General features: G+C 43.3%; 1 protein-coding gene across 2 annotated transcripts in view; it reads right to left on the bottom strand.

Moving 5' to 3' along the window:
* NAALADL2 (N-acetylated alpha-linked acidic dipeptidase like 2) overlaps positions 1-26,549 on the bottom strand; it is a 1,363,601-nt gene that overhangs the window by 330,902 nt on the left and 1,006,150 nt on the right. For both annotated transcript variants that reach the window (XM_040428250.1, XM_040428251.1), the window contains exons 8-9: positions 19,200-19,405; positions 5,476-5,607 (exon numbers count right to left, since the gene is read on the bottom strand). In XM_040428250.1, the coding sequence (XP_040284184.1) occupies positions 5,476-5,607; positions 19,200-19,405 (338 nt within the window). The remainder of the gene's footprint in view (positions 1-5,475; positions 5,608-19,199; positions 19,406-26,549) is intronic.

The following is a 26,549-nucleotide window of genomic DNA, read 5'->3' as shown; positions in this document are numbered from 1 at the left end:
CAGTCTCATGCTGAAATACCACAGTTGGCACCTGCAGCCGATGTCCATCAGTCTTTCACCTCACCCACTTGCAAATCAGCCAAGCAGTCTGAGCCCCAAGTCATGCAGCAGTCTCTTCTGCTTTTTGATGACTCTGTTAGCAGGGTTTCCCAGGACCATCCACCCAGTCCTGCCCCAGAAGTGGAAGAGATTGAGTGCACCGACGCCCAACCACTTATCTTTCAAGATGAGTACATGGGAGGACCATCGCAGCACATCTCGGATGATGACGAAAAACACAGGTGCCAACTGTTGGGCTTTCAAAAGTGTGCAGACCGATAAGGAGGGCAGGAGTGAAGATTGGGTGGAAGATGATGTGGAGGACGATGAGGTCCTCGACCCCACACGGAATCAAGGTCATGCGAGTGATCTTTGTAGTTCGGAGGAAGAGGCGGTGGTAGCACAGAGCCACCAGCACAGCAGAAGAGGGAGCAGGGTGCAAAAGCGGAACGGCCGTTCTCTAGACAGTAGGCCTACTACTGCCCACCGCAGCAAGGGACCGTGCACACTAAAGCCAGTTCCAAAGAGTTCCCTGGCGTGCTTCCTCTTCTGCTGCAGTCTCGGCCTCTTCATCCACCTCTGGAGTGACAGTGCCACCTGCCACCCCGCAAACAGAGGATCTTCCAGCAACAGCACCACCTGGATCACCAAGCATCTCCACAATGTCTCACGGAAGCGTTCAGCTCTCCATCTCCCAAACGCTGGAGAGGAAGAGGAACTACCCCTACCCACTCACGATCCCTAGCCCTGAATGCCAGCATTTTAAAATTACTGGCCTTTGAAATGCTGTTATTCCATCTGGTGGAGACGGATAGTTTTAAAGGCCATATGGCGGTGGCTGTTCCACAGTACGTCATGCCCAGCCACCACTACTTTTCCAGGCGAGCCATTCCTTCCCTGCACAACCAAGTAGGGGACAAAATCAGGTGTGCACTGCGCAAGCCATCTGTGGCAAGGTGCACCTCACTACAGATAAGTGGACCGGTCAGAGTAACACTTTCACCACCAACTTCAGCACAGCCAGGGGTAAACGACAGCAGGCAGTTTTAAAACTTATCTGTTTGGGGGACAAACCCCACACCACGCAGGAGCTGTGGACGGGCCTTAGACAACAGACCGATGAGTGATTGGTGCAAGTGATCCTCAAGTCCGGCCTGGTGGTGTGCGATAATGGGCGAAATCTCGTAGCAGCTCTAGCCGGTTTGACGCACATCCCTTGCCTGGCGCATGTGCTGAATTTGGTGGTGCAGAGATTCCTTAAAAATTACCCCGACATGTTAGAGCTGCTGCATAAAGTGCGGGCTGTCTGTTCGCGCTTTCGGCGTTCTCACCCTGCTGCTGCTCGCCTGTCAGCGTTGCAGCGTAACTTAGGCCTTTACGCTCACCCCCTCATATGCGACGTGCCCACAAGGTGGAACTCCACCTTACACATGCTGGCCAGACTGTGCGAGCAGCAGCAGGCGATAGTTTAGTTTGAGCTGCAGCCCGCACGGGTGAGTCGCTCGGCGGAACAGCACCACTTCACCACCAATGACTGGGCCTTTATGCGAGACCTGTGTTCTTTGTTGCACTGTTTCGAATACTCCACCAACATGGCGAGTGCCGATAACGCTATTCTCAGCGTAATTATCCCACTTCTATGCCTCATTGAAAAAACACTGCTGGCAATGATGGAAGAGGAAGTGGCACAGCATGAGGAGGAGGAAGAGGGATCATTTCATTGGGTTTCCAGCCAGTCATTCACAAGTGGCTCAGAGGGTGGGTTCCTGCACCTACAAACGCCAGGTACACAATTGTCCAGCCAGGGCACAGTTCTGGAGGATGACGAGGTGGAGGATGAGGAGGAGGAGATTGAGGAGGAGGAACCATGTTCACAGCAGGGTGGCACCCAGACCAGCTCATGGCCATCACTGGTGCGTGGCTGGTGGGATACAGAGGACACAGATGATACACCTCCCACAGAGGACAGCTTTTAGTTGCCTCTGGGCAGCCTGGCACACATGAGCGATGACATGCTGCAGTGTCTCCGCAACGACCGCAGAGTTGCCCACATTCTAACTTGTGCTGATTACTGGGTGGCCACCCTGCTGGATCCCCGTTACAAGAACAACGTACCATCCTTAATTCCGTCACTGGAGCGTGATCGTAATATATGAGAGAGTACAAGCACACGCTGGTAGACGCGCTGCTGGTGGCATTCCCACCTGACAGCGGGGGCACAGTGGAAGCACAAGGCGAAGGCAGAGGAGGAGGAAGAGGTCGCCAATGCAGCTGGGGCAAAGTCAGCACCTCAGAAGGCAGGGTTAGCATGGCCTAAATGTGGAAAAGCTTTGTCAGCATGCCACAACAACCAGCACCACCAGCTGTTATGGAACGTCTTAGCAGGAGGCAGCATTTCAGCAACATGGTGGAGCAGTATGTGTGCACACGCCTACAAATACTGAATGATGGGTCTGCCCCTTCAACTTCTGGGTTTCCAAATTGGGCACATGGTCTGAGCTTGCCATTTACACCTTGGAGGTGTTGGCCTGGCCTGCCCTGCAGCCAGTGCATTTGCTGAACGTCTGTTTAGCACGGCAGGGGGCGTCATCACAGACAAGCGCAGCCACCTGTCCACAGCCAATGTGGACAAGCTTACGTTCATTAAAATGAACCGCTACGTCCACCGCCTCCTCAAACTCCTAGTCCATATGGAACTCCACCTGTATGGTGTACGTATTTTATTTTATATGTCATTTCACTATTTTGTCAGTTACATTTTCGGGTGAAATTTACAAATTTTTGGGTGTGAAGTACCACTGCTATACCTAAAAGACAGGTTAAAAAAAAAATAAAAAAAATTGTCAGTTACATTTTCCGGTGAAATTCACCAATTTTTTGAGTGTGATTTACCACTGCTATACCTAGTAGACCGAAAAAAGAAAAAAAATTTGTCAGTTACATTTTCAGTTGAAATTCAACAATTTTTGGGTGTGAAGTACCACTGCTATACCTAGTAGACAGGTTAAAAAAAAAAAATAATAGTTACATTTTTGGGTGTGATGTACCACTGCTATACCTAGTAGACCATTAAAAAGAAAATAAAAAAATTTAAATGACATTACCTAGTAAACCGGTAAAAAAATAAAATGGTCAGTTACATTTCCAGTTGAAATTCAAAATTTTGTGGGTGTGATGTACCACTGCTATACCTAGTAGACAGGTTTAAAAAAAGTTTTTATTGCCAGTTAAATTTTCGGGTGAAATTCACAAATTTTTGGGTGTGATGTACCATTGCTATACTTAGTAGACAGGTTTAAATAAAATAATAAAATTGTCAGTTACATTTTCTGGTGAAATTCACCAATTGTTGGGTGTAATATACCCCTCCTCTACCTAGTTGACAGCTTAATAAATTTCAATAATTTTTCTTTAACATTTTCGGGTGACAAACAATTTTTTTCTGTCATAGACCCCTGCTCTACCAAGTAGACAAGTTAATAAATTTCACTAATTTTTCTGTTACATTCTTGGGTTGGCATTATACAATTTTAGATCTGAATAAACCCCTGCTCTGCATAGGTGACAGGGAATAAAATTTCAGAAATTCTTCTTTAATTGATGAGCGCCACCTCCTTTTATTCAATGCTTAAACTTTAACAAGTTGTACCACATTTGCGCTTCAATAATTTGTCCCACATTTCCGCTTTACTCTTTTGGCCCACATTTGGGCTTCTGTAATTTGTCCAAAATTTTCGCCTCAATTTTTCCCATAATTCCGGCTTTACTCTTCTGGCCCACATTTGGGCTTCTGTAATTTGTCCAAAATTTTTGCCTCAATAATTTCTCCCATTATTCCGCTTTACTCTTCTGGACCACATTTGGGCTTCTGTAATTTGTCCCACATTTGAAATTTAACAGCTTTTACCACATTTCCGCTCGATCCCAAACATTTTTTATAAATTTATCTCCCTTAAATTTGGTCTCTTTTTCTCACGCTCCCTCTCCGGCGTGGAACCCTGATTCGCTGATAACCGTGATCAACATGGTAGGCTCAGAAGAGAACATCGAAAGTTGATAGAGAAGATATCCAAATGGAAGATGGATGTCACTGGGGCACCTCTACATAGGTGACAGGAACATAAATTAAAAAAAATCGTCAATTACATTGTCAGGTGACATTTTTAAAATTTTGCCAGATAGAAACTCCTGCTCTGCATAGTTGACAGGGAATAAAATTTAATAAATTATTCAGTAATTAATGCGTGCCACATCCTTTCATTCAATGCTTAAACTTTGAAAAGTTGTCACACTTTTATGCTTTAATAATTTGTCCCATAATTCAACTCTATAAATTTAAATTTGAAAAAAATAATCCTCCCTTGGATGTGGTCTCTCTTTCTCACCCGTGATCACCATGGTAGGCGCAGAAAAGAACATCGAAAGTTAATAGAGCAGATATTAAATTGGATCGTGAATATCACGGGGACGTGCGACATGGTGGGGCAGTAAGTTTGCACACGCCTACACGAACTGCCACTTCTGGGTCTCCAAATTGGGCACATGGCCTGAGCTTGCCCTTTACCCCTTGGAGGTGCTGGCCAGTGTATTGTCGGAACGTGTGTTTAGCATGACTGGAGGGGGTTATCACAGGTTATATTTCCCAAAATATAAATAAATTTAAAACCAAAGGGCAGTGTAGGCTACCTCCTCCTCCTCCAATGCCACTTCCACCTACACTGCCACATCCACCGCCTCCTCAACCTCCTACTCCATATGGACCTCGTCCTCCTAGATCAAGATCAAGATTTTTTTTTTTTGTTACGTATTTTATGTTATTTAAAGTCATTTCCCTATCCACATTTGTTTGCAGAGCACTTGCCATGCTCTTAACCACATTTTGATGCCATTTGCAGCCCTCTAGCCCTTTCCATGACATTTTTAAAGCCATTTTAGTGCTCAAAAGTTAGTGCTCAGGTGTCTGCTCAACTCTAGTGAAAAGCTGTTCCTTGTAAAATGCACTCAAAAGACAAGGGGACACTGCCTCCGATTGGAGAGGAAAAAGTTCAGTCTCCGGAAGCGTCAAAGCTTCTTTACTGTAAGAACTGCGAAGCTGTGGAATAGACTTCCTCAGGACGTGGTCACAGTTGGAACAGTAGACAGTTTTAAAAAGGGTTAAGACAAATTCTTAAAAGTAATTTTAACATTAATGCTTATGAAAACGTGTAGAAGTAGAAGTCTGAGTCTCAAATCCTTTTGGGATTTGCATCCCCACCTATCACTTGGTTGAACTTGATGGACGTATGTCTTTTTTCAATCATATTAACTATCTAACTATGTAATAATGTGTGTGTGTTGACAAAATGGCACAACATTGTTTTGCGCTGTTTTGGCATAAAATAGGTTGGCAACTATGTATAATTTATTACATTAGAATTTTAACTTATGTAATCTTACCTTTTTTGCTAACTCTGTTGCCAATTGCTGTAGAGATGGGGATGAGATTGAACGAAGACTGCCATTGCCACAAACTGGATTTTGCAGACCAATATATGCAACTGCATTGCCAGCAAGTATTCTCTGAAGATCCTTTACAAAAATAACATGATTTTATTTGTATGTAATGTGACCAAGATTCAGAAGTACATGGCTTTTTCAAAAACCTGCCCATTTACTTTTCAGGGGTTCTGAAGAGAATATAATTCACATTTACCTGTAAGAAGATAGACACATCCACTCAGCATTTACTTAAAAGCATGGAGTGCCAACCTATTACAATGCTCAGCCAGCTGAAAGGATTTTAAAATATCTTCTTGACACAAGGAACACATCAAGCATAGTCATTGCTAATGCATTATGTTCCCTGCTAGAAATCCACATTCACATTGTCACTGTAAGAGCATCCATACATTTATATTTTCAACAGAGACCTAAGTAATCAGTTGTATGAATCATTTGATTTCACCAAAGCTAATCTCTTGATACAACAGTGAGAACTTTCTCGGAAATATCATAGTGTGGTGGAAGATGTTCATCACAGTTGCATTTACCTTGCATAGGTGACACAATATGTACATTTTCTTGAAGAAAGAAATTACAGTGGCATTTTTTTTTATCTTATTCTTTCTTTTTTAAACAAAGAAGTAGAAATTAACAAAGCTAATTTCCAATTTAAAAAAAAAAACATCCTTCAATTACACAGATTTATATCAAAGTTAATCCTTCAATTCTTCTATAATTTTCAGATATGTAGAGTATTTCCCAAAGGATTTTAAAGGGGTTCTCTGCTTTGCACAATCTCTATTTGACAGCAGTCCTTTGACAATACGAAGTTCACAAAATGCACCCCTGCTGTGATGCCCTACAATCAGCTCTTTGGGGAAACCTGACAGTAAGGGCTCTTTCACACGAGAGGATGCAGTGTGTGGAATCTGCTGCGTTAAAGAGAGCCAAGCCCCGTTCCGGACAGCAGAGACAAGGAGCATTGACATGATTGGTAATGCTGTTTGCCTCTCTGTGACCTTTTTACTACAAAATCACAGTGACAACTTTATCTCAATGTGATTTAGTAGTAAAAAGATCACAAAGAGCATTATTAATCATGTTAATGCTCCGTGTCTCTGCTGTCGGGGCGAGGCTTGGCTCTCTTTCGTGCAGCGGATTCCACACACGGCATCCGCTCGTATGAAATAGCCCTATAGGTCCCTTTACAAAGGTAAACAACCGAGGCAGTTATGGGGAAGGAGCATGCCTAGTAACTCTCATTCCCAATAATTACCCTGTGTAAAGGTGCTACCAATCACCAGATAAATGATCTGCTGCACAGAAACAAAGTTTCTCTTTGGGGACAAGCAAGTGCTAGTGATTAGAGTTGTTCGAACCTGAACTGTAAAGTTCGGGTTCGTACCGAACTTTAGGTTTTTCGGCAACCGGACCCGAACCCGAACATTTTCGTAAAAGTTTGGGTTTGGTGTTCGGTGCTTTCTTAGCGCTTTTTGAAAGGATGCAAAGCAGCCAATCAACAAGTGTCATACTACTTGCCCCAAAAGGCCTTCACAGCCATGCCTACTATTGGCATGGCTGTGATTGGCCAACTGCAGCATGTGACCCAGCCTCTATTTAAGCTGGAGTCACGTAGCGCCGCCCGTCACTCTGCTCGGATTAGTGGAGGGAGAGGCTGCAGCTGCTGTCAGGGAGAGATCAGGGAGAAATCTTATCAAGAACTGCCTTTTTACTCAGCGATCTACATCAAATGTGTTTTGTGGGTGCAGTGCAAAATTTTTTTAAGCCTGCACTGAGCCAACTACTGCTGAAAATGAACTTTTCTTTACTTCAGTTTGTCAAGATCAATACATAATCGGCAGCCATTTTATGCAACGATAGTGCACCAGCACTATCTATCTGCATGTCTGCTAGTCCAGAAATACAGCGTTTTGCTCACTGTGCTTAAAAAAACCTTTTTTTCATATATTGCACATCTGTGATTACACTTGCATAGGTGACTGTCACATTTAGGCCACAAATAAGGCTTTTAGGATACTGTGGTGAAAAATCACTCTGATATACTGCACATTTGGGATTACAAGTGCATAAGGGACTGTCACATTGAGGCCACAAATACTGCTATTAGGTTACTGTTAAAAAAAAAACTTTTGTCATATACTGCACATCTAGGATTACACGTGCGGAAGTGACTGTCACATTTAGGCCACAAATACGGCTATTAGGTTACTGTTGTTAAAAAAAACCTTTTTTTATATACTGCACATCTGGGATTACACGTGCATAGGTTACTGTCACATTTAGGCCACAAATACGGCTATTGGGATACTGTGGTGAAATATATATTTTTTTTCATATTATGCACATCTGTGATTACACGTGCATAGGTGACTGTCACATTTAGGCCACAAATACGGCAATTGGGATACTGTGGTGAAAAAAAAAATCTTTTTTTCATATATTGCACATCTGTGATTACACTATCATAGGTGACTGTCACATTTAGGCCACAAATAAGGCTTTTAGGATATTGTGGTGAAAAAAAAAACTTTTTTTAATATACTGCACATCTGTGATTACACGTGCATAGGTGACTGTCACATTTAGGCCACAAATACGGCTATTGGAATACTGTGGTGAAAATATATATTTTTTTCATATATTGCACATCTGTGATTACACTTGCATAGGTGACTGTCACATTTAGGCCACAAATAAGCGTTTTAGGATACTGTGGTGAAAAATCCCTCTGATATACTGCACATCTGTGATTACACTTGCATAGGTGCTTGTCACATTTAGGCCACAAATAAGGCTATCAGGTTACTTTTGTTAAAAAAAAAAACTTTTTTTCATATATTGCACATCTATGATTACACGTGCATAGGTGACTGTCACATTTAGGCCACAAATATGGCTATTAGGTTACTGTTGTTAAAAGAAACCTTTTTTTCATATACTGCACATCTGTGATTACACTTGCATAGGCGACTGTCACATTTAGGCCACAAATACGGCTATTAGGATACTGTGGTGAAAAAAAACCTTTTTTTATATACTGCACATCTGTGATTACACGTACATAGGTGACTGTCACATTTAGGCCACAAATACCGCTGTCATATAGAGTTAAAAAAAAAAAATAGAGTGCAATTCCCTACATCAGGGTTTATATTGGCGGTTAATTATTTTTAACATACTTAACCACTTTTTACTTTGCTTTGTGAACGCTAACTATGAGGCAAACATCTAATAAGGGACGCGGTCATGGTCGTGGTGGTGGTGTTGGTGGAGCCTCTGGTGCAGGGAGAGGACGTGGCCGTTCTGCCACAGCTACACGTCCTACTGAACCTACTACCTCAGGTCCCAGTAGCGGCCAGAATCTACAGAGATATTTGGTCAGGCCTAATGCCGTTCTAAGGATGGTAAGGCCTTAGCAAGTACAGGCGCTAGTCAATTGGGTGGCCGACAGTGGATCCAGCACGTTCACATTATCTCCCACCCATTCTTCTGCAGAAAGCGCACAAGTGGCGCCTGAAACCCATGCCCATCAGTCTGTCACATCACCCCCGTGCATATTGTCGAACCTGTCTGAGCCCCAAGTCATGCAGCAGTCTCTTATGCTGTTTGAAGACTCTGCTGCCAGGGTTTCCCAAGGGCATCCACCTAGCCCTTCCCCAGGGGTGGAAGACATAGAATGCACTGACGCACAACCACTTATGTTTCCTGAAGAGGACATGGGAATACCACCTCAGCACGTCTCTGATGATGACGAAACACAGGTGCTAACTGCTGCGTCTTTCTGCAGTGTGCAGACCGAAAAGGAGGTCAGGGAGGAAGACTGGGTGGAAGACGATGCAAGGGACGATAAGTTCCTAGACCCCACATGGAATGAAGGTCGTGCCACTGACTTTCAGAGTTCAGAGGAAGAGGCAGTGGTAAGACCGAGCCAACAGCCTAGCAAAAGCGGGAGCAGGGTGCAAAAGCAGAGCAGCCGTCGCCAAAACTGTTTGCCTGCTACTGGCCAATGTCAACAGGGACCGAGCACACCAAAGACAGCTTCAAGGAGTTCCCTGGCATGGCACTTCACACAATGTGCTGACGACAAGACCCGAGTGGTTTGCACGATGTGCCATCAGAGCCTGGAGCGAGGCATTAACGTTCTGAACCTTAGCACAACCTGCATGACCAGGCATCTACATGCGAGACACAGGCTGCAGTGGAGTAAGCACCTTCAAAACCAAGAAAGGGCTCAGGCCCCTCCAGCTCCCTCTTCTGCCTCGGCCTCTTCTTCCACCTCTGGAGGAATGTTGGCACCTGCCGCCCAGCAAACAGAGGATGTGCAACCAACAACACCACCTCCGTCACCAAGCATCTCCACCATGTCACACGGAAGCGTTCAGCTCTCCATCTCACAAACCTTTGAGAGAAAGGGTAAATGTAGTGGCGGCTGGGCCCCAGGTGGAGAGCTGTTTGGCGCATGTCCTTACGCCGCCAATGATCGCAGGGCATCATTCTTTGCCTCCTGTTGCCTCCTCTTCCTACTCGGCTTCCTCCTCCTCTTCTACCACCTCCTCATCCGGTCAGCGACAGACCTTCACCACCAACTTCAGCACAGCAAGGGGTAAACGTCAGCAGGCCGTTCTGAAACTGATGTGTTTGGGGGACAGGCCCCACACCGCGCAGGAGTTGTGGCCGGGTATAGAACAACAGACCGACGAGTGGTTGCTGCCAGTGAGCCTCAAGCCCGGCCTGGTGGTGTGCGATAATGGGCAAAATCTCGTTGCAGCTCTGGGACTAGCCGGTTTGACGCACATCCCTTGCCTGGCGCATGTGCTGAATTTGGTGGTGCAGAAATTCATTCACAACTACCCCGACATGTCTGAGCTGCTGCATAAAGTGCGGGCCGTCTGTGCGCGCATCCGGCATTCTCATCCTGCCACCGCTCAGCTGTCTGCTCTACATCGTAACTTCCCGCTCACTGCCTCATATGCGACGTGCCCACCAGGTGAAACTCCACCTTGCACATGCTGGAGAGACTGTGCGAGCAACAGCAGGCCATAGTGGAGTTTCAGCTGCAGCACGCACGGGTGAGTCGCACTGCGGAACAGCACCACTTCACCACCAATGACTGGGCCTCCATACGAGACCTGTGTGCCCTGTTGCGCTGTTTCGAGTACTCCACCAACATGGCCAGTGGCAATGACGCCATTATCAGCGTTACAATACCACTTCTATGTCTCCTTGAGAAAACACTTAGGGCGATGATGGAAGAGGATGTGGCCCAGGATGAGGAGGAGGAAGAGGTGTCATCTCTAACACTTTCAGGCCAGCCTTTTAGAAGTGGCTCAGAGGGAGGTTTTTTGCATACAGAGCGCTGTATATGCAGAGAAGGAAGCGCTATGCGCCTCCTGTTCCGGCCCGGCGGTCATGTGACCGCCGTGACCGGAGAGTGCAGGGGCTGTGTAAGGTCTCTCAGAGACCTCGATCAGCCCTGCTCTGAGGCTGTACAGCGCTGGATTGCTGCTGTACAGGCTTTCTAGGGGTGTATTTGTCCTGTAACTGCGGCTACTATGTCAGCCCCAGTTACAGGAGAAATCAACAGTGAAAAAAAAAAAAAAAAGTGAAGTAAATGTCCCCCAGAGGTCTTTTATGACCTTATGGGGGACGAAAAGTGTAAAATAAAAAAAATTAAAATAAAAGGTTGAAAATAAAAAAATAAAAAAAAGTTTCACATGTAAAAAAAAAAAGTCCCCAAGTAAGGAAAGAAAAAAAAAAGTTAAAAATAGAAAAAAAACCAACTCTACAAAAATATCACATGACCTAACCCCTCGGGTGAACACCGTAAAAAAAAAAAAACTGTGTCAAAACAAGCAATTTTTGTCAGCTTGCCTCACAAAAGGTGCAACACCAAGTGATAAAAAATGCGTATGTCCCACAAAATAGTACCAATAAGACCGTCACCTCATCCCGCAAAAAATGAGCCCCTACATAAGAAAATCTATCAAAAAATAAAAAAACTATAGCTCTTAGAACATGGAGACACTAAAACATCATTTTTTTTGTTTCAAAAATGCTATTATTGTGTTAAAGTGAAACAAATAAAAAAAAGTTTACATATTAGGTATTGCCGCGTCCGTAAAAACCAGCTCTATAAAAATATCACATGACCTAACCCTTCAGGTGAACACCGTTAAAAAAAAAAACAACTGTGTCAAAACAAGCAATTTTTGTCACCTTGCATCACAAAAGGTGCAACACCAAGTGATCAAAAACGCGTATGTCCCAAAAAAGAGTACCAATAAAACTGTCACCTCATCCCGCAAAAAATGAGCCCCTACATAAGAATATCTCTCAAAAAATAAAAAAAACTATAGCTCTCAGAACATGGACACATTAAAACATAATTTTTGGACACATTAAAACATAATTTTTTTGTTTCAAAAATGCTATTATTGTGTAAAACTTTAATAAATGAGAAAAAGTATACATATTAGGTATCGCCACGTCCATAACAATCTAAAAATGTCACTTGACTGAACCCCTCAGGTGAACGCTGTAAAAATAAATAAATAGAAACTGTGCTAAAACAACCAATTTTTTGGTCACCTTGCCCCATAAAGTGTTATAATGAATGATCAAAAAATCATATGTACCCAAAAATAGTACTAATAAAACTGGCAACTTATCACCTAGTTTCCAAAATGGGGTCACTTCTTGGGAGTTTCTACTGTAAGGGTGCATCAGGGGGCTTCAAATGGGACATGGCATCTAAAAACCATGTGGAGTTCCTTTTCTTCTGCGCCCTGCCGTGTGCCGATACAGCAGTTTATGACCACATGTGGGGTGTTTCTGTAAACCGCAGAATCTGGGTAATAAATATTGAGTTTTGTTTGGCTGTTAACCATTTTTTGTCTTAAAGAAAAAAATTGATTAAAATGGAATATCTGCCAAAAAAGTGAAATTTAAAAATTTGATCTCCATTTTCCTTTAATTCTTGTGGAACGCCTAAAGGGTTAACAAAGTTTGTAAAATCGGTTTTGAATACCTTGAGGGGTGTAGTTTCTACAATGGGGTCATTTATGGGGGTATCCACTATGTAGGCCCCACAAAGTGACTTCAGACCTGAACTGGTCCTTAAAAAGTGGGTTTTGGCAATTTTCTTAAAAATTTGAAGAATTGCTTCTAAACTTCTAAGCCTTCTAACGTCCTAAAAAAATTAAATTACATTTCCAAAATGATGCCAACATAAAGTAGACATATGGGGAATGTTAAATAATAAATATTTTATGAGGTATCACTTTCTGTTTTAAAAGCAGAGAAATTTTAATTTAGAAAATTGCAAATTTTTCAAATTTTTGGGTAAATTTGGGATTTTTTCATAAATAAAGGTGAAATATTTTGACTCAAATTTATGACTATCATGAAGTACAATGTGTCACGAGAAAACAATCTCTGAATGACTTGGATAAATAAAGGCGTTCCAAAGTTATTACCACATAAAGTGAGATATGTCAGTTTTGCAAAATTTGGCCTGGTCAGGAAGGGGGCAAATGGCCCAGATGGCAGGTGGTTAAAACATCTGTTACTGATCAGAAGATGCGCGACTACAAGCACACGCTGATGATGGCATTCCCACCTGAGAGCGGGGCACGGTGGAAGCACAAGGCGAAGGCAGAGGAGGAGGAAGAGGTCGCCAACGCAGCTGGGGCACCACCAGCACCTGAGAAGGCAGGTTTAGCATAACAAAATGTGGAAAAGCTTTGTCAGCCTTGGAGGTGCTGACCTGCCCTGCAGCCAGTGTACAGTGTGAACGTGTGTTTAGCATGGCAGAGAGAATTATCACAGGCCGCAGCCAATGTGGACAAGCTTACGTTTATTAAAATGAACCAGGCATGGATCCCACAGGACTTGTCTGTACCTTGTGCATAATAGACATTTATACCAGCCTCAACCATCCATTCTTGTACTCAAGTGCACTTATTCTTTGTTTTATTTTGTTATGTCCCAATATTTTGGGGGATACCCCAATTAAAAAAATAATAATAACACAAATCAGTGTTGACTACCTATTTCTCCTTCACCGCTGCTTCCACCTACACCGCCACGTCAACCTACCCTGCCACATCCACCCATCCACCGCCTCCTCAACCTCCTACTCCTAGATCCAGATTTTTATCTTTAATTTTTCTGTATTTTATGTTATTTTAAGTCATTTCCCTATCCACATTTGTTTGCAGAACAGTTGTCATGCTCTTTAGCACATTTTGCTGCCTTTTGCAGCCTTCTAGCCCTTTCCAGGACTATTTTAAATCCATTTTAGTGGCCAAAAGTTCGGGTCCCCATTGACTTCAATGGAGTTCGGGTTAGGGGGCAAATTCGGGTCAAGTTCGGGTCCCGAACACGAACTTTTTTTTCAAGTTCGGCCGAACCTGCCGAACCCGAACATCGAGGTGTGCGCTCAACTCTACTAGTGATGAGCGGCATAAGCAATAATCGTTTTCGCAATATTTCTCAAATTTTTCACATAATATTTGCAATAAATTTTCTAATTCTAGAATTCGTGATCTCCAGTCATTATTTTTGCGATTCTGCAATTTGGCACTAATGATGAGCATTTTTTTTTGCGTAATACATGCAACTTATGTATTATATATACATCTGTATTATATATATGAGCTAACTAACTATCTAATGTAATTGGATAAGGAATAGGATCCAGGTGAAAGCACAGAACACAGCAATGTCACTGCTTTCTCTTTCTCAGAACTGCAAAAAAACTGCAGACAATGGCTGCTGGGAAATTTCTTATATAGTAAAGGGGTAGGTAACTTTCCTATTGGTTGCTAGGGATGCTGCTAAGCTCTGGCAAGGATATTGCAGCCTTCTCATTGGCCCACAAGCAAGAAGGGAGGTTACTGATGAAAAAAAATACTGTATATATACAGGGTGGGCCATTTATATGGATACACCTTAATAAAATGGGAATGGTTGGTGATATTAACTTCCTGTTTGTGGCACATTAGTATATGTGAGGGGGGAAACTTTTCAAGATGGGTGGTGACCATGGACGGCCATTTTGAAGTCTGACATTTTGAATCCAACTTTTGTTTTTTCAATAGGAAGAGGGTCATGTGACACATCAAACTTATTGGGAATTTCACAAGAAAAACAATGGTGTGCTTGGTTTTAACGTAACTTTATTCTTTCATGAGTTATTTCCAAGTTTCTGACCACTTATAAAATGTGTTCAATGTGCTGCCCATTGTGTTGGATTGTCAATGCAACCCTCTTCTCCCACTCTTCACACACTGATAGCAACACCGCAGGAGAAATGCTAGCACAGGCTTCCAGTATCCGTAGTTTCAGGTGCTGCACATCTCGTATCTTCACAGCATAGACAATTGCCTTCAGATGACCCCAAAGATAAAAGTCTAAGGGGGTCAGATCGGGAGACCTTGGGGGCCATTCAACTGGCCCACGACGACCAATCCACTTTCCAGGAAACTGTTCATCTAGGAATGCTCGGACCTGACACCCATAATGTGGTGGTGCACCATCTTGCTGGAAAAACTCCTAGATGAACAGTTTCCTGGAAAGTGGATTGGTCGTCATGGGCCAGTTGAATGGCCCCCAAGGGCTCCCGATCTGACCCCCTTAGACTTTTATCTTTGGGGTCATCTGAAGGCAATTGTCTATGCTGTGAAGGTACGAGATGTGCAGCACCTGAAACTACGGATACTGGAAGCCTGTGCTAGCATTTCTCCTGCGGTGTTGCTATCAGTGTGTGAAGAGTGGGAGAAGGGGGTTGCATTGACAATCCAACACAATGGGCAGCACACTGAACACATTTTATAAGTGGTCAGAAACTTGTAAATAACTCATGAAAGAATAAAGTTACGTTAAAACCAAGCACACTGTTGTTTCTCTTGTGAAATTCCCAATAAGTTTGATGTGTCACATGACCCTCTTCCTATTGAAAAAACAAAAGTTGGATTCAAAATGGCCGACTTCAAAATGGTTTCCCCCCTCACATATACTAATATGCCACAAACAGGAAGTTAATATCACCAACCATTCCCATTTTATTAAGGTGTATCCATATAAATGGCCCACCCTGTAGAATATTTGTGATTACGAATATATAGCACTATATTCTACATCTTCGCAAATTCACAAAGTGCCGATATTCGCGATAAAAATTAGCGATTTGAATATTTCTGATCAACACTAGCAAGTGCAAGAACAACCACTAGTCCTCATATAAAGAATGTGCTTTCTGTATGTAAATGAAGCTTTCCCAATCTCGTTAGAGCTACTAGCAAAAGGATCCGACTTCGCACGGGTATAGTTCATCTATTTAATTTAATGTTTGTGTGTGTCGTTAAAAGATATCAACAGTATCCGCTATAACAGTGACATCTACAGTACCCCACCCCTTTAAGAGTGACCTCCACAGCTGCTTGCCCCCTTAAGGCCTCTTTCACACTGGCGTTGCGGGAAAATGTGCGGGTGCGTTGCGGGAACACCCGCGATTTTTCCGCGCGAGTGCAAAACATTGTAATGCGTTTTACACTCGCGTGAGAAAAATCACGCATGTTTGGTACCCAAACCCGAACTTCTTCACAGAAGTTCGGTCTTGGGTTAGGTGTTGTGTAGATGTTATTATTTTCCCTTATAACATGGTTATAAGGGAAAATAATAGCATTCTGAATACAGAATGCTTAGTAGGTGATCAATTGAGGGTTAAAAAAATAAATAAAAATTAACTCACCTTCTCCTCTTGTTCGCGTAGTTCCCGGTCTCTTCTTTACTTCTTTAATGATGAGCTGTGGGCTAAATGACCTTTGGTGACGTCAGATCACATGCTCCAATCAAATGGTCCATCACCGTGGTGATGGACCATGTGATTGGAGCATGCGATCTGACGTCACCACAGGTCCTAGCCGGTAGTTCATCATTAAAGAAGTAAAGAAGAGACCGGGAACTACGCGAACAAGAGGAGAAGGTGAGTTAATTTTTTATTTATTTTTTAACCCTCAATTGATCACCTACTAAGCATTCTGTATTCAGAATGCTATTATTTTCCCTTATAACCATGTTATAAGGGAACATAATACAGTGAATAGACTGTCACCTAGCAACCATGCGTGAAAATCGCACCGCATCCGCACTTGCTTGCGGATGCTTGCGATTTTCACGCAACCCCATTCACTTCTATGGGGCCTGCGTTGCGTGAAAAACGCAGAATATAGAGCATGCTGCAATTTTCACGCAACGCACAAGTGATGCGTGAAAATCACCGCTCATGTGAACAGCCCCATAGAAATGAATGGGTCGGTATTCAGTGCGGGTGCAATGCGTTCACCTCACGCATCGCATCCGCGCGGAATACTCGCCCATGTGAAAGGGGCCTAACAGTCACATCCTCAGCACCCTCCACTTTAAAAGTGACCTCCACAGCGGCCACCTCTTTATTATTCACCTCCACAGTACCCCGTCTCTTTAAGGCCTCTTTCACACGAGTGAGTATTCCGCGCGGATGCGATGCGTGAGGTGAAAGCAGTGGATTAAGGTGAGTTAAATGATTTTATTTTTTTTAACCCCTCCAGCGCTGTTTTACTATGCATTCTGTATTCAGAATGCTATTATTTTCCCTTAGAATCATGTTATAAGGGAAAATAATACTATTTACAGAACACCGATCCCAAGCCCGAACTTCTGTGAAGAAGTTCGGGTTTGGGTACCAAACACGCGTGATTTTTCTCACGCGAGTGCAAAACGCATTACAATGTTTTGCACTCGCGCGGAAAAATCGCGGGTGTTCCCGCAACGCACCCGCACATTTTTCCGCAACGCCCGTGAGAAAGAGGCCTAAGGCCCCTTTCACACGGGCGAGATTTCCACGCTGGTGCAATGCGTGACGTGAATGCATAGCACCCGCACTGAATCCTGACCTATTCATATCAATGAGTCTGTGTACATGAGCGTTTTTTTTCACGCATCAGTTCTGCGTTGCGTGAAAAATGCAGCATATATATATTCTGCGTTTTTCACGCAGCTCTGGCCCCATAAAAGTGAATGGGGCTTCAGTGAAAAACGCATTGCATCCTCAAGCAAGTGCGGGTGCGATGCTTTTTTCACTGATGGTTGCTAAGAGATGTTGTTTGCAAACCTTCAGTTTTTTATCACGCGCGTGAAAAACGCATCAAAACGCATTGCACCCGCGCGGAAAAAACGGATCAACTGAATGTAATCGTAGACAAAACTGACTGAACTTACTTGCAAAGTGGTGCGAGTTTCACTGAACGCACCCTGAACGCATCCGGCCCCAATCCGCAACGCACATGTGAAAGGGGCCTAACACTGACATCTATAATGGACCATTCCCTTCACTGTGACCTCCACCGTTCCCTGTCCCCTTAACAGTGACCTCCACAGCATCCCACCCCCTTAACAGTGACCTCAGCAGCATCCTGCCCCCTTAACAGTGACCTCCACAGCATCCCACCCCCTTAACAGTGACCTCCACAGCATCCCGCTGGGTCTTTTGTGTACAGTATGTAGAAAATGTTTCAGAGCTTTGAGTTCAGCTCATGCAAAATGGGAGCAAAACCGACAGTGTTGCGTTTATATTTTTGTTCAGTGTATATTAGGTGTACTATTTTAGTTACAGAATAAAGGTTACATTTTAACTTTGCGTCCAATAAAATATAATTATTTTACAGTAAGTAGAAGTAATGTAAGCTTTGTGAACTTTTCTATACTTTCATCTGAGTATGGCCTCATGCACACGACAGTATTTTTTCACGGACTGCAAAACGGAGTTCCGTTGTTCCGTGATCCGCTTCCGTTTTTTTTTTGTGTGTCTTCCTTGATTTTTGGAGGATCACCAGACATGAAAAGTGAAAAAAAAATCTAAGTCAAATTTGCCTTGAAAATGATAGGAAAAAAACGGACACGGATCACGGACGCGGATGACAATCTTGTGTGCCTCAGTGTTTTTTCACGGACCCATTGACTTGAATGGGTCCGCGAACCGTTGTCCGTGAAAAAAATAGCACAGATCATATTTTTTTCACGGACTGGAAACACGGATCACGGACGCGGATGACAAACGGTGCATTTTCCGAGTTTTCAACGGACCCATTGAAAGTCAATGGGTCCGCAGAAAATCACGGAAAACGGAACAACGGACACGGAACCCAACAACGGTCGTGTGCATGAGACCTATCTATAATTGCTGGAAAGGCAAGGTTTTGAATATTTTTATTTATGCAAAATTGTGAACAAGTCCCAATTTGTAAGCCTATGCAAGGCATCATAAATAGAAATAATATATAAAAAGCACATAATCTATGGCAGCATTGAAAACAAAGTATTTAATGGACTGTAGGGATTCATTGTGTGTTGACGAACAAGCAGTGAGGAAATTAAATTCATTGATGATATTGTGAAAAAAGTCAGGTGCAGCATATTGCATAGAGGAAGGTTTAGTTTATGAACATTCTAGTGCAAGGGGAAGAAAATTGCTTTGTTTCTTATTTATTTTGTATTTTGTTTGTACAACATGGAGCAATTTTATTGTAAACCTCACAGGTATACCCAGCATGCTTTTTGTCCTGATCACAGTAATTGCACTTTATTGTTATTCTATTTATTTATTTATTTATTTTTACCTTTCCCCATTTATAAGAACCAAAGTTTCCATATGGATTTCCTCCCCACGAGCAGAATACAATTGTTCTGTGGGGTCGCCATCCAGTCTTCACCTTTGATACTATGGAGCTGATAATAGAAGCCATAGTGGCTGCACCACTGACCCAATTCTGAGGGCTTCTTCCATACACATCAGCGTGAGGACTACCGAGTATGATGTACCTGTCTGAAGAAATACACACATTTACTTCATCTTTTGTCCCTAACATTTTGACATGTAAATACAGTTCTGAAAGGTCAACAAGTAAATGCAGTAGAAAAACCAAAAAAGGGGGTCAGTCAGCACACCAAACTGCAGGAGCACATTGCTATGGCAGGGAACAACATGAAAAGATGAAAACATGCAATGCGACAATTCACTGCAATATAAAGTACAAAATTGCATAAAAATTACAAGTGCTACACTATAAGTGAGAGATACTTGGCAAATCGTTTTGTACAAAATAATCTGAGCCCGTCTGCCGAACGTCAAGGCAATAATAAATAACAGAGATCGCCTTGACGTTCGGCAGACGGGCTCAGATTATTTTGTACAAAACGATTTGCCAAGTATCTCTCACTTATAGTGTAGCACTTGTAATTTTTATGCAATTTTGTACTTTATATTGCAGTGAATTGTCGCATTGCATGTTTTCGTCTTTTCAAGTAAATGCAGTAGTTGAATGAACTGTGTAATATGAAATTCTGCTTATGCAAGGAAACCTGATTACCATGTACACCTTCAATTTAATTGAACTTAATAAATAAGAATATCATACATACAATGGCAGACCACTCAGCTTCTATGGGGCCCGTGAGAAAGGGGGGCCCGCAGTGCAGGAGAGTCCCCACTCCCGTCTGCTAGCCCTGCCTCCTGCCTACTAGCTCCGCCTCCCGCCTACTAGCCCTGCCTCCTGCCTACTAGCTCCGCCTCCCGCCTACTAGCTCCGCCTCCCGCCTACTAGCTCCATCACGCCTACTAGCTCCATCACGCCTACTAGCTCTGCCTCCCGCCTACTAGCTCCATCACGCCTGATACCTCTGGCTTGCAACAACCCCACCAGTAATGAAGTAAGTGACCACTTGTAGGTGAGGACAGTACAGAGCTGTATGTGTGTGGAGGAGGGGGGTTTCACTCAGCTTTCCCAGGCTATTCCTCTGCACATATGCCATTCAGAACAGGAGGAAAGCTGGTTGTCACTATAGTATGTAATGTGACTGTGCTTTCCTGATGTCCTGCATGGCACAAGTGCAGAGGCATGAGAAGATATGAGGGTAGGTGGGAGTAGTGTTACTCAGCTTTCTCAGACTATTCTCATGTCTCTCCACATGTGCCATGCAGGACAGCAGAAAAGCTGGGTGCTATTACATCATGCAATGTCACTCAGATTTCCTGCTATCCTGCAAGGCATAAATGCAGATAATAAGAACATGGAAAGGCAGAGGGGAGGGGGTCACTCAGCTTTCCCAGAGACTCCTGTCTCTGCACATGTGTCATGCAGGATAGCAAGTAATGTCAGTGTCTCCCAGCTGTCCTGTATGACAAAGAGGATGGGGGAAGGGGGGCACTCACTTCCTCACACTTTTCTCATGAATCTGTGCATGTGCCATGCTGGACAGCAGGCAAGTTGGGTGGTATTACATCATGTAATGCCCCAGATTATTGTCAATATATGCTGAACACCGCCAGAACCTACCAGATCCCATTCTCTATAATAGGTCTGTTGGGTTCCGGCATGAGTACTGCCATTTTGTAGAACAAAATACTGCTGCATGAGGTGGGGCAGGGGAGAAGTTAGGGAGGGTAGTGAGAGGAGCCAGAGCGCATAGTGGGAGGGACTTGGAACGGGCATGGGGGCCCAATTTACATTCTTGCTATGGGGCCCAATGATCTCTGTGTACGCCCCTGCACACATACTGTATGTATATAAACACTTAAATAGTGTTTTTCTCTAAGAGCAAAAAAAGTGTTGGGCAGCTTTGGCACAGGCAAACACATTTTTGCAGAAGAGTAAGGCCTACTTCACATTTAAAGGCTATGTACAATTTTGGGTGCATTTTTTATTATTGCATTGTACTTATTTTGCTAGTTTGCATTTTTTCAATTGGTCTTTATTGACATGCTCTACTAGCTGCCTGTGGGTTTTCTGTCTTTTCCATCATCTGAGGAGCAGACGGACTCCTTATCTCTGCTCCCTTACATTAAAAACACTCATTAAAGCTCTATCCTTATCTTACTGATAAAAATGTGGCTTAAATAAGTTCTTTTGACCTATTAGTACTTTAGAGATAAGGGTTTTTAGATGACTGTCACAGAGTGAAAGTACCAGTCACATAGTTAGAAAAACAGTAGACCCTTTGTGACAGAATGTCTCAATATTTTTAATAAAGACCAATTAAAAATATGATTTTTTTGCCAAAAACAAGTAAAATACAATCATAACCAAAAATTGGCTCCAAAGGTGTAGCCTTTTAGTGATCTGTTCAGTGTTTAAACAATGTTTCCCATTAACGATTATGAGGCAAAACCAGATACAGGTCAAAAACATAGAAACGGTGCAAGTCTTTCTCTTGTACCTTATTTCTGTGTAGGCTCCCACTTTCTGATAGAAGTTACAGATCAAACACTGACCAAATCCTAATGCCTCATTCACACGTCAGTGTTCAGTCAGCGATTTCCATCAGTGATTTTTAGCCAAAACCAGGTGCGGCTTTAAACACAGAACAGGTGCAGATCTTTCCCTTATACCTTATGTCTGTGGAGGCTCACAATTACTGATGGAAATCACTGACCAAAAACACTATCGTGGGAATGAGGCTTAACTGTTAACCAGGCCTTGTAATTAACTAGTGATTTTAATGCATGTAAATAATTTGAATCTGATCAGCAAATAATGCATATCGGATGCAGACCTAAAATACAGTCACGCGAATGTCCCGTAAACCACACACAACTCATGTGTATTTCGATACAGATTTGTGGAAGAATCTATAGATTTTTTTAAATGTCAAGATTATTTCTTGTGTAGATGCACCCTTACGGTCTTTACAGGGGTGATCTCTTATAGTTAATGGGCATGTTTTACAGTCTCTGACTCTCTAGTAAGCTGCATGACCCTAGCAACAACATTTGTCAATAATTCTCAGAAACAGTGGCATACCTTCAATGGAGGCAGACCATGCTACGGGGCCGGAGGGGATTGGGGCCTAGCACTGAATTACTTTTTCTCTTTCTAATGAGAAAACTTTTAATTTGATGCAACCACTAGGGAGCAGATTATTACAGCTTCCATTTCAGTCAATGGTAACTTCATAAATTCCCATGCACTGAGCCCCTCCTATAGGTAGCCAGCTGTGTGATAGATGGGAAGCAGGAGATTTATTTATGTAGCTATGCCAGTTATCCGTTATAAATAGAATGTGCACCATACTCCTGGAGCACCAGTTCCACTTTACTGACATAGAAGTCAGATAAAGAGGGTAAGGCCGAGGGGTATTTTTTTTATTATATTTTTTGTAATTGAAAATTTTTTCCCTTAATTAAACAAAGTTCATCCAAAATCTGAGGCATTGCTCTTTGCATTCTGCATTGCCTGAAAATGATTAATGCACGCATACTTGGAAACTGAGTTGGGCATGTTTTGTTATGGAGCTTTATAAAATACATGTATACCCCTGCCCACAAAAATATATATATAACCATGATTCCAAATATGACAAAGACTCATACAAAATACTAGTGACAGTAGAAGTGAATAACATTGATTATTCAAAAATGGTTATCTCATAATTAATGTAAACATAAAAAAAAAATATTGAAATCATACATCATATAGTACAACCTCTTTATAAAACGGCTCTAATGGGTCCAGAGATCTTCCCATTCATTGCTCCAATTGTTCTACTAGATATCAAGCTAGCAACCGAGGAGATGTATCCTTTCTCAGATGATGTGTCCTGTCCATGGCAGCTGGTGGCAATTTACGGACGGAACTGAGCATGTTATGTCCATATCAGTGAAATGGACAGAGAAATTAGAAAAAGAGCAAACATCAGGTGGCACTATACAGATATTTCTTTGCATAACTCCGTGGCTATACTGAATTTATAATTACATGCAAGTTTAATAAACTCTGTTAAGGAAAATTCTTTTTACAGGATGATGTATATTTTTCATTAACACCATTGCAGGGTGTGCATGACATAATGATCACTTTTTTAATCAATCTTTTGGAGGCGAAGCAATAAAAAATGGTGAATCAACCATTTTGATTTTTTCCCCCTTACATCATTCTCCATATGGGATACATATGTTTATATTTTAATATTTCAGGCATTTTACAACTTGGCCATACTATTGATCTTTATTTTTTTATAATTTATTTTTTAAATGGGGAAAATCTGCAATTTGAACTTTATTTTTAAGCATTTTAGGCCCCATTTACATGAGACAGTTTTCCTCGTGGGTGCAACGCGTGAAATGAACGCACAGCACCCACACTGAATCCTGACCCATTCATTTCAATGGGTCTGTACATATGAGCATTGTTTTTCACGGTTCATTTCTGCATATTCTATATTCTGTGTTTTTCACAGAGCTCTGGCACCATAGAAGTGAATGGGGCTTCAGTGAAAAACGCATTGCATCTGGATACAATCACTGATAGTTGCTAGATGTTGTATGCAAACCTTGCAGACAAAACTGACTGAACTTGCTTGAGAAATTGTGTGAGTTTTACAGAATGTATCTCGACACAATCCGTATCGTTAAGAAACCTTAAAAACCTTTTTGCATTTTTTTTTTTAGATCCTCAAAGAGATTTTAACATACAAGCGTCTGATCACTAATCCTATAGACAGCAAAGATTTACCATTGCAGTGTATGGGAGAATCACTGCTTCCTAAGGAGGGAGATATAGTTGTGGAAACAAGACAGGGAACTGCCACCGTAGCGATTTTTTTTACGGGTGGTTGTCACTTTAACCATCATCAGGTCAGTGCAGCATAGTGTGCATAACATCACAACGTCACACTCTAGACATTGTGTGGGGTCTGCGCTGTTTCCAGGGGCGTAGCTATAGGCTCATGGGCCCTGGTGCAAGAGTTCAGTTTGGGCCCCCCCTACCCTCAATACCGTTTCATAACACCACCAGACCATGATTTTAATTGCTAATATATTTACAAATTAAATTCAGGGCGAAATTTGATAGATGTGCAGTGAAAAAATTCTTCAGACAGCACATGGTGTGCAATAATGCTGGACTGACCCATCAACCGACTATATACGGACGGACTGGTAATATCGTATATAGCCGATGTATGGGTCAGTCCAGCATTATTGCACACAAGGCTCACAGTCACTGCCTACCCCAGGGCCAGTGTCTGGCGCAGGCGCACACACTGCCTGCCTGTGGCCTGCCCCCTGGCACAGACACACACACTGTCATTAATTTAAGTGCCCAGCGCCAGTCAGCAACAGATCACGCTGGGGGCCTGGGCCGCTGCCTGCAGCCTGCCCCTGGCAGGCTGGCACAGTGGAATGCACCCACACTTGCTTGCAGTGCACTGCTTCTCCTGGCTCACAGTAACAGCAGTCACCAGTGCCCCTGCCTGGTGCAGGCCCACACACTGCCTGCGGCCTGCCCCTTGGGCCTGGCACACACACACAGTGTGGCCAGTAGTGTGGCCAGTAACAACTTCAGAGACAGATTCCCACAGAATTCAGAGTGAGAGTCCCAGACTCCCACTGGCCACTCCATGATCCCATTCCATAATGCCGCCCAAATCCCATTCCCATCAAGTGATTCCCATGATCCCATCCCATCAAGTGATTCCCATGATCCCATCCCATCATCAAGTGATTCCCATGATCCCATCCCATCATCAAGTGATTCCCATGATCCCATCCCATCATCAAGTGATTCCCATGATCCCATCCCATCATCAAGTGATTCCCATGATCCCATCCCATCATCAAGTGATTCCCATGATCCCATCCCATCATCAAGTGATTCCCATGATCCCATCCCATCATCAGGTGATTTCCATGATCCCATCCCATCATCAAGTGATTCCCATGATCCCATCCCATCATCAAAAGTGATTCCCATGATCCCATCCCATCATCAAAAGTGATTCCCATGATCCCATCCCATCATCAAGCTGATCTGATCCCTGGGCTGGGCTCTGCACTGCCGCCACCTGCCACTCAGAGATCCCAGATTCCCAGGCCATCCCATCATCAAGCTGGGCTAGCTAGCGCCTCTGCTCACTGCGCTGCCGCCGCCTGTCACTAGTCTCAGACTCAGAGAGAGTAGAGCCGAGGGCCGAGCCGAGGCTAGTCAAGAAAACTCACCTCGCGCCGCACAGTCACTGCCGCTGCCGCCTGCTGCTTCTTCTGACAGTATCTGACTGGGAGCCGGAGATGCGCGGAAACCATGCCTCCGGCTCCCAGTCACTCAGACCTCACATGTCTGCTTCCGCGGCCGGCGCCGCCCCCTCTGACACACGTGGTGAGCTGAGCTGCCTAGTGCCTGCCTACTAGAGCCTGCGCTGCGCCGTGCGCACTGCCCCGGGCCCCGGCACTATTAGATAACATTTTGAATAGGAGGCGGTGGGGGGGGCCGTGGGCCCCCCTGGCTCAGGGGCCCGGTCGCAATTGCGACCGCTGCGACCCCTGTAGCTACGCCACTGGCTGTTTCTGAAGAGGAGAAGGCAGGACTTAAGCAGTGCGCGAGTGCTGCATTACAGTGCTGGTTGGTGGACCCACAGAGGAAGAATGGGTGTGTATCAGAACTTCTGTGTATATATATATATATATATATATATATATATACAACTGGTATATGCATTGTTTCGTATAGTAATACATATTGACCAATTTTCTTATATATGATGCCATGTATCGATCTCTTATATCCTGATTCAGAAGAGGCCTAGGGTATAACGGCATTATCAATACATTATCATACTATATAAAGCTAAAATTGGTACATTTATCACTATACATAGTGTAAGAAAATGTATATACCAGCTTTACCCCTCTCTCTTCATAGATTGCAAGCTCTTGAGAGCAGAACCCTCATTCCTCTTGTTCTAATTATTGACTGAGTGAGATTCTCCCACCTGAGCTGTGGATCTCTGCAGATTCCCCAGAGTGACCATGGGCCTTTTGGCTGCTTCTCTAATTAGTGCTCCCCTTGCATGGGCTGTCAGTTTAGGTGAACGGCCATGTCTTGGTAAGTTTGCATTAGTACCATTTTCGGATGATGGATTGAATAGTGCTCCGTGAGATGTTCAGAGTTTCGGATTTTTTTTAATTTTTTTTATAA

Source organism: Bufo bufo, chromosome 4 (assembly GCF_905171765.1).
Source record: "Bufo bufo chromosome 4, aBufBuf1.1, whole genome shotgun sequence".
In the NCBI taxonomy this organism is placed as follows: Eukaryota; Metazoa; Chordata; class Amphibia; order Anura; family Bufonidae; genus Bufo; species Bufo bufo.
Note: the sequence above shows the minus strand (reverse complement) of the source record. Positions and strands in the feature narration are given on the sequence as shown.